Source organism: Gigantopelta aegis, chromosome 7 (assembly GCF_016097555.1).
Source record: "Gigantopelta aegis isolate Gae_Host chromosome 7, Gae_host_genome, whole genome shotgun sequence".
Lineage (NCBI taxonomy): Eukaryota > Metazoa > Mollusca > Gastropoda > Neomphalida > Peltospiridae > Gigantopelta > Gigantopelta aegis.
In genome coordinates this window covers 31,924,202-31,941,864 of record NC_054705.1, presented here as the reverse complement: position 1 = coordinate 31,941,864, position 17,663 = coordinate 31,924,202, and the positions used below count along the sequence as shown (strand labels likewise).

At 41.3% G+C, this 17,663-nt stretch overlaps 1 protein-coding gene across 2 annotated transcripts in view; it reads right to left on the bottom strand.

The window, feature by feature from the left end:
- LOC121377620 overlaps positions 1-17,663 on the bottom strand; it is a 32,817-nt gene that overhangs the window by 10,964 nt on the left and 4,190 nt on the right. Inside the window, exons 2-4 of one of the 2 annotated variants that reach the window (XM_041505683.1) lie at positions 4,809-5,081; positions 3,735-3,964; positions 680-854 (exon numbers count right to left, since the gene is read on the bottom strand). In XM_041505683.1, the coding sequence (XP_041361617.1) occupies positions 680-854; positions 3,735-3,964; positions 4,809-5,081 (678 nt within the window). The remainder of the gene's footprint in view (positions 1-679; positions 855-3,734; positions 3,965-4,808; positions 5,082-17,663) is intronic. The other variant, XM_041505684.1, reaches the window with a different exon arrangement.

Genomic DNA, 17,663 nt, shown 5'->3' with positions numbered 1-17,663 from the left:
TAGACAGACTAGAAACTAAGCTAAGATATAATTTGAACAAATAGATGGATAGATATGCAAATGAATGGGTGAATGGATCATGGATGGACGGAAAGACGGACGGACAGACGGACTGTCTGGGTTTGATTCAGTGGTGGACACTATGGAATGAATGGATGGATGGATGGACGGAAAGACGGATGGACAGACTGACTGACTGTCGGTAAGCTGTCTGGGTTTTGATTCAGTGGTGGACACTATGGAATGGATGGATGGATGGATGGATGGGTGGATGGATGGATGGATGGATGGATGGATGGATGGATGGATGGATGGGTGACTGACTGGACTGGTGGATAGAAGTAGACAGGAAGGAAGGAAATGTTTTATTAAACGACGCACTGAACACATTTTATTTACGGTTATATGACATCGGACATATGGTTAAGGACCACACAGATATTCAGAGAGAAAACTCGCTGTCGCCACTTCATGGGCTATTCTTTTCGATTAGCAGCAAGGGATCTTTTATATGCACCAACCCATAGACAGGGTAGCACATACCACGGCCTTTGATATACCAGTCGTGGTGCACTGGCTGGAGCGAGAAATAGCCAAATGGGTCCACTGACGGGGATCGATCCTAGACCGACAGAAGTAGACAGAAACAAAAGACAAATATGCATTGCAATGATCTTACCTGTCATGTTAAAACTCTTTTTAAAATCTCCAAAATGAAACGGGCTTGCTGCGTAATAAAATTTCCTCCTCCATTTCGCTGACATTTTTATGTATCCCTTTTGTTTGAAGAGTAGAAACATGTACGGGTTGTCTTTTCCTGTCGGGTTGAGTGGACCTTCATAACGTTGTATTACCTAGACGTGGATACAAATAGAAAGAAAGAAAGAAAGAAATGTTTTATTTAACGACGCACTCAACACATTTTATTTACGGTTATATGGTGTCAGACATATGGTTAAGGACCACACAGATTTTGAGAGGAAACCCGCTGTCGCCACTACATGGGCTACTCTTCCGATTAGCAGCAAGGGATCTTTTATTTGCGCTTCCCACAGGCAGGATAGCACAAACCATGGCCTTTGTTGAACCAGTTATGGATCACTGGTCGGTGCAAGTGGTTTACACCTACCCATTGAGCCTTGCGGAGCACTCACTCAGGGTTTGGAGTCGGTATCTGGATTAAAAATCCCATGCCTACCAGCCTGTAGACCGATGACCTGCCACGACGCCACAGAGGCCGGTGGATACAAATAGAAGGAAATGTTTTATTTAACGACGCACTCAATACATTTTTATTTACGGTTATATGACGTCAGATGTATGGTTAAGGACCACACATATATTTAAAGAGGAAACCCGATGTCGCCACTTCATGGGCTTCTCTTTTTGATTAGCAGCATGGAATCTTTTATATGTACCATCCCACAGACAGGATAATACATACCACGGCCTTTGTTATACTAGTTATGTGGATACAAATAGAAACTGTTAATTGCAGGTGGTGAACATGTAGTAGTTAAACCATTGGAGTTCAGGCTGGTATGTACGGAGTTCATGCTGGTATGTACTAGGTTCGCATCCTGGTACCGGCGCCAACTCGTTAATGATTTAATGTTAATTGCAGGTGGTGAACATGTAGTAAGTAGTTAAACCATTGGAGTTCAGGCTGGTATGTACGGAGTTCAGGCTGGTATGTACTAGGTTCGCATCCTGGTACCGGCGCCAACTCAGAACGAGTTAATGATTTAATGGGTAGGCGTAAGACGACTATAACAACTTCTCCCTCACTAACAACTAACCACTAACCCACCGTCCTGGACAGACAGACAGTCCAGGTTACTGAGGTGTGTGTGTCCAGGATAGCGTGCTTGACCCTTAAATGGAGTGATTGTTTGCTCCCCTAACTTAAGATTATGGAGGGTCATTTAAAGGGACAGACCCTAGTTTCAGCCTTTGAATAATCCACACTAAGTTTAGTTATTCCACTACTAACCTGTAACACATTTTTATAAAGTTACAACTGAGTGAAACATGAATTTGTGACTCTGAAATGGTGAAATATCCTCTAAAAATAGACTAAAACTCGACTCCATAACTGTCACTTCTCAGACGCACGTGCGTTTTAAAAAAAACAGAAGAAGAGAAATGCATTCTGTGATACTTAAAACACCAGGATGACCAAAAACACTTCAAATGTACGGAAATGGATAATATAAACAATAAAATCCAAGTAAAGTATGATTTCAGTTGTCAAAAACGGCTCTAATAGTCAAAAATATGTCTTAGTGTTTAAAAACTAGGGTATGTCCCTTTAAGATGTTACCATATTGACCATTGATATTTAATCCGTTTTAGTATTATTAAAGGCACAGACCCTAGTTTCAGCCCGTCAACCAAGTTGACCTAATCTACAAACCTGCAACACACATTTGAATACGATTATAACACAGAGAAGCTCATGTCTGTGATGTTTAAAACAGGAAAATGCCGTCAAAATATAACTAGAGCTTGTCTCGATAACCATTAGGCCATGAGAATGAAAGTTATAGATTTGCGTCCACCGCCCGCATGCCGTGAAAGGTACCGCTGAAAATTTTCATTATTTAAAAAATGTTTCATTATTTGCACAAAAAAGGCACTTAATGATCATCACACAAATTCAAGTTTCAAATCGTCAATTTTTGTCAATAGTGGTAATGTCTACGAGAATTGCCGAACTCTTGATGTATGGAACGATGTGATTGGTGTTTCAGCACATCGAATAGACCAATGGAAAACTTCGGCTCTCGCACGTCCACCTTCAAACATGTCAAAGACCTCATTTGGTCTTGAATCTACTATGGAAATAATAGATCAATAAAAATAATGAATAATGAATACTGAAAAAAAGCCTCATGTGTTTTTAAAATTGTTCGGACGCATATCTAAAACTTTCATTCTTTTGGCCTTACTTCTCAGACGAACGTGCGTTTTTAAGAATTATGAAAAATACATTTCGGGGTAATGCAAACACCTGGAACCACTTCAGGAGTTCGAAAATTAATATTCTCAATAATAAAATGTAAATACTTCTAATTTAAATGATCAAAAACTGCTTTAATAATGAAAAATATGTCGTAATGTTTAAAAACTAGGGTCTGTCACTTTAAACAAACTTCACTTGTTATGGTGAGCTAAAATTATGGTGGGAACCTAGAGTGATCCCTCCCCCCCCCCCCCCCCCCCCACGTTAAACTGCGATGTTTATTACTGTGCGGATGAATGGGTGGCTATATGTACGGAATACAACACCACTAGAGCATATTGATTTATTAATCATCAGCTTTTTGATGTCAACATTTGGTAATTCTGACATAATACCTGCTACATTTGTTTCCATTATCAGCAAGGGATCTTTTATATTCACTTTCCCACCATGACCTTTAATATATCAGTCGCGGTGCACTGATTGATACGGAGGAAAACAATGAGAGAATCAGTCCACTGAATGGCTTCCGGTACACTCATATTGATTGGTGCACCGCGAAAAGTAGAATTATACATTTTGATATCATTAGATACATTAATGGATGAATGCATGAATACATGAATGAACGAACGAACGAATGGATGGATGAATGAATTCGATGGACGGATGTATAAATTAGATGTCTAAAAGTAGTGAGTGTATGAATGTGAATAGCTGATCGAGCTAGATAGATGGGGAGATAATTAATGCGTTGATACAAACGTACCTCGGCTGTAGATATATTATCTCCCTTGATATTGACGTACAACGCCTGTATCGTCTGGTAGCCTACGTCGTAGAAGACAAGCGTGTACAGCTCGTTACTTTCCGCCTCCCATCGGAATTCGGGTCGGTCTTTGAGCTCGTACGGGGTGTAGGAAATGGGAGACAGTGGATCCACCTTGATCAGTTTCGAGTTGGGCACAACGAACTCGTTGCCGCACCCTCGGTAACGCCCTGAATATCACAGAATGTTTTAAAAGTTAAATCTTTATTTTATTCAACAGCACGACTAAAGCACATTGATTAAAAATTGATTGTCGTGGTTAAGCCATCGCACTACAGGCTGGTAGGTACTGGGTTCGCAGCCCGGTGCCGGCTCCCACCCAGAGCGAGTTTTAACGACACGATGGGTAGGTGTAAGACCACTACATGCTCTTCTTTCTCACTAACCACTGCCATAGACAGAGAGCCCAGATAAGTGAGATGTGTGCTCAGGACAGCGTGCTTGGACCTTAAATGGATATAAGCATGAAAATAAATTAAAATGAAATGACACGAAATTATGACCAAAATTTTGACGCTCCAGGTCGAGATATGTCACATTTCGATTATAATCGGTCATCGTACCACGTGCACCTATATGACTTTCATTTATCATTTTGATCTTGAATTACCAGGTTGTGACGTCTAGAAACCGGTCACGTTTCGATTATAATCGATCATCGGACCGCATTCGGATCACCACTATGACTAACATATAACACTGGTCTTGAATTATGAATTACCAGGTTGTGATAATATGTAGATCACCTCTAGAAACCTGTCCATTTCCGATTATTATCGATTATCGGACGACCATTATGACTAACATTTATTAGTTTTATCTTAAATTACCTGGTTGAAATATGTAGGTGGCCAATTGCCGATGTACGTTTTTGTACGAGGGTGTCGTTAAACATTCATCCATTCAATCAATCAATCATTTGTCAATTAATTTTATTTATTTATTCATTCATTCATTCATTCAATCAATCTTTCTTTTAACATTTAACATCCTTATGTTCTTATGTTCAGTTACCTGGCTGTGATATGTAGGTGACCTCCAGAAACTTGTCGATCTGTTTGCTGTCGTAGGATCCTGGTTCGAACACCCGCGACACCACGCTGTCGACGTCAGCGGACCGGGGGTTGTAGCAGTCGGTGCTGAACTCGGAGTGCGAGCGGCAGTCCCCTCCGTAGCTGGAGCCGAACCAGAACGCGTTGGGATCCTCCACTTCTTGCTTGATGGACGCTAAACAGGCATCCATGTCCCAAGCTTTCTTCGCGTCCGAGCAGGCATGGCGGCTAGCTGCTTGAAAAAGTAGAAGGAAATGTTTTATTTAACGACACACTCAACACATTTTATTTACGGTTATATGGCGTCAGTTTTATGGTTAAGGACCACACAGATATTGAGAGAGGAAACCCGCTGACGCCACTTCATGGGCTACTCTTTTCGATTAGCAGCAAGGGATCTTTTATATGCACCATCCCATAGACAGGATAGCACATACCACGGCCTTTGATGTACCAGTCGTGGTGCACTGGCTGAAGCGAGGAATAGCCCAATATTCTCACCGATAGGGATCGATCCCAAACCGACCGCGCATCAAGCGAACGCTTTACCACTGGGTTACGTCTCGCCCCTTGAAAAAGGAGAAGAAGAAAATGAACAGTTGCCAACCTCGTTGGTGTCGTGGTTTAACGACTCAGTGGGTAAGGTGCAAGACCACTGTACCGACTTCTCTCGCACAACTATACCATTGATCTGGACAGACAGTTCAGATAACTGAGGTGTGTGCCAAGGACAGGGTGCTTGAACCTTAATTGGATATGAGCACGAAAATAAGTTGAAATGAAAATGTAATGTAAAAGACAATCATAACAATAGTCTTAAAGTAACAATCTCACCTCCCCATCATTTAACATATTTTACTAATGTAAAACACAAACTTAACTACAGTCTTAAAGCCACAATCTCACATCTCCATCCCTTAATATTTTCTATTCGCGCAAGCATAAACATAACTGAGTTTTAGTGTTAGAATGTATATTCACTAAAAATGGATATTATCAACTATTTTGATGGGAAAAAAAATATACAAAAACGTGCCGTTTCAATTTAAAAGTGTCCTTTCTACCTATATCAAGATTATATTATATCACTGTGACCTGATATTGTTTTATACTGCACTCCCCCCCCCCCCCCCCCCCCCCACACACACACACAGAGTTATTTATGGGTAGATTATGCCAGGAAGAGCACTATCATATAAGTATATTTTTAACTTCACTTTGCCATATGCTTGTCGCCGGTTACATATATAGGGCTATGAGACATAGCGGGAAAACAAAAGTCGAATGTTTAAAATGCAATACGATGACATTATTTGGCATCCATGTTCAGCGCTGGAATTAAAATGTCTAATGAGATTTTATTTATTCCTTAGTCTCATTCTCATCTCATTCTCGGGTCCGGGTGGAGTTTGACCCTCGAGCACTCGACTCGCGGAGGCCCTAAATGCTTTGACATGACTTAGTTACTGGACGGTCTTTCGTGATCAGTGTTTGACGAAACTCTGACCCTTGCTGCGGTCTTCGTCAGTGTTGGGTCAAAGGTCGTTTGGACTCTACACAAAATGATTAACTCACTTATAGACTATTGGCTCGTGCCAAAGGGGAATACATCAAAGTGGGTATTTCACACCCGCGCGGAATCTATTGCGAGCGCCATATGTAAACTTCTGCCACCAAAAGTGGCGGTCCGATAATTGATAACGCACGTGACGTTGACGCGGAGGACCGCGTTACACGTGACGATATTAGAGAACCGTTATGTACAGAAGAAAATGGGGTCGTGAATTTGCCGAACGATTTTTATCATTTCTATGCCCAGAACATAGTCTTTGCATATTTATAGGACTTGACCTAACTCGTATTCACTAAAGGCGCATTTTCACGGGGTGAGTCAGAGTAACCGTCTGTATGGCGTATCAGGCAGGGCGGAGCAGGGTGTGGGGTGGGGGTGGGGGTGGGGGTGGCGCTCTAACCCCTCCAATAATTCTGAATCAAAAATATTATTGGTAGTATTATTTTACTTGTAGAATGCAGGAAATTGCATTTCAGGACATCTAGTTTTCAAATTTTACGAGGGAGCATACCTCCGAACCTCCTAGAAACTGTTTTTCATCCTCAATCTCAGTCAGCCCCCCTTCCCCCTCCTAATGACTATTTGCTTCTGTCGTGCCTGGGGTTTATACCACCAAATCAAAACATGCAGACGTCAACAGTATTTATGTGGCTGCATTTTTTTTACACACCATGGATATAAATACTACTCTTAGAGAAATGTTTTAAAATGGGAGTCAAGCTGCTCGTTTCAAACAATTGGAAACAGATTTGGCTACCCTAGTTCCGCACAAAAATTGTTTTCCTATTTCACATATTTCAAGCATAATAGTAGTTGGTACACTGACACTAGTTCAAATTAATCTTTACACTGTGTTTTAATTTAACTGTTGCATTTTTATCTTGATGTCGATCATCACATTATTTTTGCATTTACCATAGTTTAACACCCAATAGTCGATGTATTTTTCATGCTGGGGTGTCGTTAAATATCTGTTCTATTCTATTCTATTCTATTCTATTCTATTCTATTCTATTCTATTCTATTCTAGTTCAAATTAAACTACAGAAAATAACTGATTTATATGTTGCGCCGTACGCGTGCGGTTAAGCTGTATCCTAACCGCTTAATACAGCTTAATACGGCGACTGAAATCAATAATCGCTCGCATCGCTCACGTATTGATTTCAATTGCGGCATCTTATTAAAGCTGTATCCTAACCGGACGCGAGCGATGCGAGGGACGCGGCATATTTATCTGTCGCGCGGCACGCGTGCGGTTAGGATGCGGCAATTGAAATCAATAATTTCTAAAATAATCGCTCGCATCGCTCGCATCGCTCGCGTCGCTCGCGGCCGATTAGGATACAGTTTTAACCAGACGCGTGCGACGCGAACAATTTTTTTAGCAATTGCTGCATCCTAATCGCACGCGTACGGCGTGACAGATTCATGTAGTCTAGCGATAAACATATATTAACTAATCAAACAACTTTTACTTGGCGGTTTCAACAATTTTAAAACGAAGACTGTCGTTATGGTTGCGTCTTGTTAGGACATATATATTATCGCGTCGCTCGAGTCGTTCGCATCACTCGCGTCGCACGCGTCCGGATAGGATACAGCTCTAAGGATATAATATTATCGCGTTGCTCGCGCCCGGGTAGGATACAGCTCTAAGGATATAATATTATCGCGTCGCTCGCGCCCGGGTAGGATACAGCTCTAAGGATATAATATTATCGCGTCGCTCGCGTCCGGGTAGGATACAGCTTTAAGGATATAATATTATCGCGTTGCTCGCATCCAGTTAGCTTTATACTTGAGGTCGGCGAAAAAAAAGGTGCCACACCCACACCCCCACCCACCCACCCTCCGGATCAGCGCCTGTGGTAGGCTACGTGTCGTCGGTATAACCTACGTACCCATGCACTGAACATGATGTAAACAAACAGTACCATAGGTTAAAAATAACATGCTTCAAAAGTCAGACGACCAAATTAAGTCGGTTTACACACAATCAAAGCTAAAATGTCCGCTTGTTTACTTGTGGATAGTCGTGTAAATAAAGTCACGACTTGTACACACGAGCACACACGACCGGCGCGTCATCTACCGGTAAAAAAAAAAAAGCCCATACTTCATTCACCATGAAACTGCATAATTGCTAATTAGGCTAGGGGTCTTTCTACATTTAAGCAGTGGTGGTTTGGTTGGTGTGTCGCCCCTCCTCCTCGCCCGCTCATTGCGAATTTACTTTTAAAATGTATTTTTATGGTAGTACGGCTCGACACCGTTTGACGATTGGCTCGCCATGTAGCCTAGAAACATTCCCTGTATAAAAAAAGAAAGAAACGTTTTATTTAACGACGCACTCAACACATTTTATTTACGGTTATATGGCGTCAGACATATGGTTAAGGACCACACAGATTTTAAGAGGAAACCCGCTGTCGCCACTACATGGGCTACTCTTTCCGATTAGCAGCAAGGGATCTTTTATTTGCGCTTCTCACAGGCAGGATAGCACAAACCATGGCCTTTGCTGAACCAGTTATGGATCACTGGTCGGTGCAAGTGGTTTACACCTACCCATTGAGCCTTGCGGAGCACTCACTCAGGGTGTGGAGTCGGTATCTGGATTAAAAATCCCATGCCTCGACTGGAATCCGAACCCAGTACCTACCAGCCTGTAGACCGATGGCCTAACCACGACGCCACCGAGGTCGGTCCCTGTATAAATTCCTGCACACGCGAAAATAAGTTATTATTAATCATCGGTTATTGGATGCCAAACATTTGGTCATTTAAAAACAGCCATAGGGAGAAAACCCGCTACATTTATCCACAAGTAGCAAGGGATCTTTTATATGCACTATTTCACAGACAGGATAGCACATACCACGGCGTTTGATATACCAGTCGTGGTGCACTGGCTGGAACGAGAAATAGCCAAGTGGGCCCACCGACGGGGATCGATCTTAGACCGACCGCGCATCAAGCAAACGCTTTACCACTGGCCTACGTCCCGTTCCTAGCTGTAACGGAGGTCATCAGAACTATATACTAGTACACTGACGAATAAGGGTTGCATGGTTTGAAAATTTCGATCCAGTGGTTGTCTTTTACCAATTACAAGTAGCAGTAGTAGTAATCCAAACAGTATCTCATCGGGTGAGAAATCAAAGTGCACCCAACTTTTCATTCTACAGTTAACGCTAGAAATGTTCCAGTGATCGATTATAATCAAAAATTGATCGGCGGCGCAGTGGTTAAGCCATCGTACTACAGGCTGGTAGGTACAGGGTTCGCAGCCCGGTATAGGCTCCAACCCAGAGCAAGTTCTCTGTCGCTAATCACTAACCAACTAATAATTAAACCACTATCCTGGACACAGAGCTCAGATAGCTGAGGTGTGTGTGTGTGTGTGCCCAGGAAAGCGTGCTGGAACCTTAATTGAATATAAGAACGAAAGGTTAGTTGAAATGAAATGAAATTATCGGTTTAGCTCTACCAATATGATGATCGATAGCAAAAATCAACAATCGATTGTGTAGGGAAATATTATCTTTAATTGTTCCTCCAGTTTAGATGCTGGAAATGATTTAAATATGTTAGGGACCGGTTAGGATACAGCTTTAGCGTACGAGACGGCGGGGATAGGAGCAATTGACCAAATTCTCAAATTTAGGCAAAACCGATAGAGATATTCTAAGAAAATGTGCTAACCTAAGACCTTTTTAACATGTATTTCCATCATTCTATCAGCAAAATTAGTTGTAATCCATGTAAAAACGCGTAGTCATTAGTTTGCACCTCTATATAGCATTTTCGCCCCCCCCCCCCCCCCCCCCCCCCCCACACACTTGCAGAAATGGGGAGCCCGTGCGCCTATGCATGGTCGTCAAGAAACTAATATATTAGGGCTTGTTTTTTTGTTTGTGTTTTTTTGGGGGGTAGCTACTTTTAGCGAATAGTCTCTCATAACTCAGTAAAAATGTGGCTTATTACACTTTTACTTTTCATACTTATTATATGTAAATATATGCTGCATTTTATTTTAACGTAATGAGGTGAGACTTTAATAATAAACTATCCGTTTGTCTGTTATAATGGAAGCTTGTTCAAACACCTCTTTCTATGCCCGACCTCTGCCCCCTCACAAAGCCCTGCCCCCCCCCCCACAAGGCCCTGGCTCCGCGCCTGTACACCAGAAGTTTAACGAGCCCCACCCCCACCCGCCACCCCCGTCTGTCTGTTATAATAAAAGCTTGTTCAAATACATCTTTCTATGTCTATATCTTACGAGCCCCCCCCCCCCCATATGTCTGTTATAATAAAAACTTGTTCAAAAACCTCTTTCTATGTCCGACCTCTGCCCCCCTCCCTTCACAAGGCCCTGCCACTCCCCCTTCACAAAGCCCTGGCTCCGCGCCTGTAACGGTAGTAACACGACGGTTTTCGATATACACCAGAAGTTTAACGAGACTATAAAGAGTCTGTTTCCATTGTAACATGGTTTTAACAAATAGAGTTTTTGTTAACTACCAAAATTTCACTGTCAGCACGTCTTTGTGGTTTAAATACCAGTGTCGTTTTTATGCAATGTGTTATTGGTTGGACTCATATCATGTTTGTAGTAGTCCAAACTGGATTTTGTCCTTCAGTAATTTCGTACGTATGGAAAAAAAAAATACGTTAAAGGAAGTAAAATTAAGTCTCAGCTAAGTCTAACATTATGGCTGAACAGTAAAGTTTGTTTTGTTTAACGACACCACTAGAGCACATTGATATATTAATCATCGGCTATTGGATGGCAAACATTTAGTAATTCTGACTCGTAGTCAATAGAGAAAACCCGCTACATTTTCTTAATGCAGAAAGGGATCTTTTATGTGCATTTTCCCACAGACAGGAAAGCACATACCACGGCCTTTGGCCAGTTGTGGTGCACTGGTTGGAACGAGAAAAAACCCAATCAGTTGAACGGATCCACTGAGGTGGTTCGATCCTGCGACGCAAGCACCTCAAGCGAGCACTCAGCCGACTGAGCTAAATCCCGCCCCTGGCTAACAGAGACATATTGAATATACGGACTCTGCTATTCTAGGCGTGGGGGGAGGGAGCGGGGGAGGGGGCTGGACGAAGCCCAGTGGTAAAGCGCTCGCTTGATACGTGGTCGGTCTAGGATCGATCTTCGTCGGTGGGCCCGATGGGCTATTTTCTCGTTCCAGCCAGTGCACCATAACTGGTATATCAAAGGCCAAGGTATGTGCTATCCTGTCTAATGGAAAAAAATTTTACCGGGTTTCCTCTCTAAGACTATATATGTCAAAATTACCAAATGATTGACATCCAGTGATGTTGTTAAACAAAACAACTTTTTTTTATCAACGAAATAAATATACATGTACATTAAAAGAAGTAAATTTAAGTCTGAGATACATTGTACTTGTAAAAAGTAGGGTAACTCTACTAAGAATTTACAATTGCCAAAATTGCAAGGTATATTAGCTGTGGGGAATGGTCATATGATAATAGTGAATTAATTGGGTAAACAGTACAACCGGTAGTTCAGTGTTACAGTAGGTTTTATGACCACCAAAGATCTTGAAGGACGATTGGGGTCAGAAGTGAAATTTGAAAGTCTTTTTATCAGTAAATCGCAAATTCAAACAATAAAAATGACTAAAAACAAAACAATAACAACTGTATGATCAACAGAATGAAAACGATTGACAGAAATAATGTTCCACAGTGATTAATGGACCTTCCTGGAAATTGTCAAAATCGAGAATGACACCCCACGCACGTGTACAGGGCAACTGCGTGATGCATGTGCAAACTATGGAATGTGTTTCGGTGTGTTGGTAAACAGACCTGAACGTTCTTTACTAGGATGTCTGTGGTCAAAACGTATGTTCGGTCTAATAGTTGATATCAACATTAATATTTCAGGTTCCCCTACTTTTTTGAAGGGTATTACATGCATATAATAACACGACGGTAATCTTTTATATATTGTATGTATGTCGGGTTTGACTATTACATACATAGATATTAATGCACAGGCGCAAGGGATAATCCTTTCTGGCCTCACAAATTGTATCATGCCGTTGCTGGGACTCGAACCCGCGGCACCGAATCGCCTGCAACTTGCAAACTTCCCACTATACGTTCTGAGCTGCTATGACTCACCCTTAGAAAGAATGCTCATTAAATCAACCACATGCATGGGACCTACAAGCTACGTATGTATGTATACATGTATGTATGTATGTATTGATGTATGAATATCTATATATTGTATGTATGTCGAGGTTGACTATTACATACATAGATATTAACGCACTGGCGCAGGGGATAATTAAATCCTTTCTGGCCTCAAAAATTGCCCCATGCCGTTGCTGGGACTCGAACCTGTGGCACCGATTCGCCCGCAAATTGCAAGACTAACCACGATACGCTCTGAGCTATCGAAGCTTCCATAAAAAGGAAGTTTCTTTAACTCAACCATATGCATGGGGCCTACAATCTACGCGGTCGATCCCGCTTACGTGCATGAAACAGTGGTCAGACCTGACACTGGCTAGTATGTATTGATGTATGAATATCTATATATTGTATGTATGTCGAGGTTGACTGTTACATACATAGATATTAACGCACTGGCGCAGGGGATAATTAAATCCTTTCTGGCCTCAAAAATTGCCCCATGCCGTTGCTGGGACTCGAACCCGTGGCACCGAATCGCCTGCAACTTGCAAACTTCCCACTATACGTGTATGTATGTATGTATGTATTGATACGCTTCGCTACGCTACACGATTTTATACCATTTGTGACTTTTATACATCGATAAATTCCTAAAAAATGAGAAACAATTCTTATATAAATATATATATATATATATATATATATATATATATATATATATATATATATATATATATATAACTGTATGTCCGACGCCATATATAATAACTGTACATTTTATATAGATGTTACTGTGCGTTGTTAAACACGGTAGGAACGTTGTTGTTTGTTGTTGTTGTTTTTTTAGGGGGGTTGGGATGGATTGTTTTTGGGGGGTTCTACTTATATAAAGATACAAATATGGCTTGTGCCTCACCTCACCCCTCTAGAGACCCCCATCACCCACATACACACACACACACACACACACGCGCACACACACGCACGCACCCATACACACAGAAACACAGACACAAACACGCATGAACGCTTACTGTTATGTTTGTAACCAACACTATCAAATAATTTGGTAATTTTTGACACAAAAGTCTTAGAGAGGAAACCCGCTACATTTTTTTCAATTAGCAGCAATGTATCTTTTATAGGCCTTTGGAATACCAGTAGTGGGCACTGGTTTCTAAGATGATAGACGTCGGGTGCTGGGGTGGAGGGTGTTGGGGTGGAGGGTGTTGCGGTGGAGGGTGTTGGGGTGGAGGAGAAGGTACTCAAAGTTCAACGAAGGAAATGTCTTATTTAACGATGCACTCAAGACATTTTATTTACGGTTATATGGCGTCGGACATATGGTTAAGGACCACACACAGATATTCAGAGAGGAAACCCGCTGTCGCCACTTCATGGGCTACTCTTTTAGATTAGCAGCAAGGGATCTTTTATATGCACCATCCCACAGACAGTATAGTACATACCACAGCCTTTGTAATACCAGTTGTGGGAGTACTGGCAGGAACGAGAAACAGCCCAATGGGTTCACCGACGGGAATCGATCCTAGATCGATCGCGCATCAGGCGAGCGCTGTACCACTGAGCTACGTCCTGCCCCTCTCAAAGTTAAATGGCAAAATCTTAACAATAATAACCGGTCTCGATGGCGTCGTGGTTAGCCATCGGTCTACAGGCTGGTAGGTACTGGGTTCGGATCCCAGTCGACGCATGGGATTTTTAATCCAGATACCGACTCCAAACCCTGAGAGTGCTCCGCAAGGCCCAATGGGTAGGTGTAAACCACTTGCACCGACCAGTGATCCATAACTGGTTCAACAAAGGCCATGGTTTGTGCTATCCTGCCTGTGGGAAGCGCAAATAAAAGATCCCTTGCTGCTAATCGGAAAGAGTAGCCCACGTAGTGGCGACAGCGGGTTTCCTATCAAAATCTGTGTGGTCCTTAACCATATGTCTGACGCCATATAACCGTAAATAAAATGTGTTGAGTGCGTCGTTAAATAAAACATTTCTTTCTTTCTTTCTTTCTTAACTTAAATATATATATAATAATATATATATATATAAATATATATATATATATATATATATATATATATATATATATATATATATATGTGCCCCACCAGCAATTGCTGGCATCTTCCGACAGCGCTATAGCTAATTAATGATACATTTTAAAGGGACATTCCTGAGTTTGCTACAGTTTTTAAGATCTTATCGACTAACAGATACTTTTTAACGATTGTAATTACATATCAAATATATTTTTCTGCATAAAATATTAGTAGCTGTATATTAAACGTGTTTCTGATCGTTTGTACTAGGTTAAATTTCATTTTATTTCCTAAAATATATTTTTTCGTACGTACAAAATCCAGTTTGGGCTTCTTACAAATATTAAGACGGCCAGAAACACATTGAATATACAGACACTGATATTGTAAACAAGAAACTATATTTAATATGTAAGTTTAATCGTAGAAATATTTTATTTTTCGGAAACATCTTACAATGCAGCAAACTCAGGAATGTCTCTTTAAAGGCTGGGGTGTTTATATACAAGGTGCATGCGTTGACTGGCTGTCGTCTGTGCAATTTAAAAAAAATAAAAAAAATAACATGCACGTGGTGTACTTCCTGTTTATACCAAACAGATGTATACACACAAAATTCTCACTCGCAAGGTCATTCTACAAACAATCATTTAGAGAATGTAGAGAACTGTACTTCCGATAACACACACCCACAGAATAAAACGAGAGGAGGCGGAGGAGGGTAGAGAAAGACAGACAGATACAGACATACACAGCAGTGGCGGATCCAGAAAATCCATTTAAGGGGCCCCCAATGACATGCGGCGGGATGCCAATGGAACTTTGGGTGAGGTTTGGAGAGGATCGTAAACAAAAAATGAAAATTAATATATAATAAAATTATAACTGTCGAAAAATGTATGGGGGTGATACCCTGCCTCCCCACTAGATCCGCCTAAGCACAGAGACAAAAAGAGATTTTTTTTTTTTTTTTTTTTAAACGTGATCTTTGTCAAATAATAAGTAAGTACAAATATCACTCGACCCGCCACTGGATCGTGACACTGTTTGGAAACAATCGCTAGCTTATGCCAAGACGTCCTAAGAAAAAAGCGCGCATACTTTCAGACGTAATTTTTAAAAGGTGTGCACATTTGTTTAAAATAATGAAAGGTATGGCTTCTATTCAGAGTCGGTGGGGTCTGTAGCACCAATAACAGCGGGGTCCCCTTTCCCAGGACATATATTTTCAAAGCTCCTCGGGGAGAAGGCGAAAATAACCTGAGGAAAATAAATGTAGACATCACCGCGGGTCACCCCCTCTCCCCCCCCCCCCCCCCCCCCCCCCCCGGAACTTCGGTCGATTCAGTGTCTAAAGTTCGTGTTCCAGTAACCGGATGAGAGAATCTGTGAGGCCAAAAGGGATTTTTATCGCATGTGTCCGTGTGTTGATATCGATATGTGTACTAGTCAAACCTGACATATACAATACTTAGATATTCATACATCTACACACACACACACACACACACACACACACATAAATATATACGCACACATACACACACATAGAAACATACATATATACACACATAAATGCACACACACACATACACACACAGACATAAATATATACACACACATACACACGCACATACACACGCATACACATACACACACATACACACACACACATACACATACACATTCACACATATACATATACATACACACGTATATACACACGCACTCATACAGACACTCACGCACACACACACACAGACACAGACAATCTCTCTCTCTCTCTCTCTCTCTCTCTCTCTCTCTCTCTCTCTCTCACACACACACACACACACACACATACACCTGCATTAAAAAAATTAGAAATATATAAATATATATTCATGTTTTCAAGCACTATGAATTGACTTGTTTTAGCTTATTTTTAAAAGTTCCCGATGAAGCCTGAACAGGCAAAATTTTCAGGTAAAGAGGGATATATGACTTTTAAAGCAGGCTTCTGACTTTTTCTTTTTAAAATATATTATAAATATATTATCTTATAACAACTAATAAAGAAGACTTTTGTTTTGTTTAACGACACCACTAAAGCACATTGATTAATTGATCATCGGCTACTGGAAAGAAAGAAAGAAAGAAATGTTTTATTTAACGACGCACTCAACACATTTTATGTACGGTTATATGGCGTCAGACATATGGTTAAGGACCACACAGATTTGGAGAGGAAACCCGCTGTCGCCACTACATGGGCTACTCTTTCCGATTAGCAGCAAGGGATCCCCCATTTGCGCTTCCCATAGGCAGGATAGCACAAATCATGGCCTTTGTTGTGTCTCGTGTTTACACCTACGGTACCCATTGAGCCTTGCGGAGCACTCACTCAAGGTTTGGAGTCGGTATCTGGATTAAAAATCCCATGCCTCGACTGGGATCCGAACCCAGTACCTACCAGCCTGTAGACAGATGGCCTAACCACGACGCCACCGAGGCCGGTCGGCTATTGGATGTCAAACATTTGATAATTCTGACTCGTAGTCATCAGAGAAAATCCGCTACATGTGTCCTAATGCAACAGGGGATCTTTTATATGCACTTTCACACAGACAGGAAAGCACATGCCACGGCCTTTGTCTATATGTGGTGCACTGGATGGAACGAGAAAAATAACCCAATAGCTGAATGGATCCACCAAGGTGGTTCGATCCTGCGACGCAAGCACCTCAAGCAGCACTCAACTGACTACTACAGTACTAGTACTACTATAAATTTAAAGGGACATACCCTAGTTTTTGGTCATCCCGGTGTTTTTAATATCACAAAATGCATTTCTCATATTTTTAAAAACGCATGTGCGTCTGAGAAGTAACGGTTATGGAGTCGAGTTCTAGTCTATTTTAAAGGGTATTTCACAGTTTCAACATCAGTCTCTTGTTTCACTCAAATGTAACTTTATCCAAATGCGTTACAGGTTTGTATGTTAACTAAA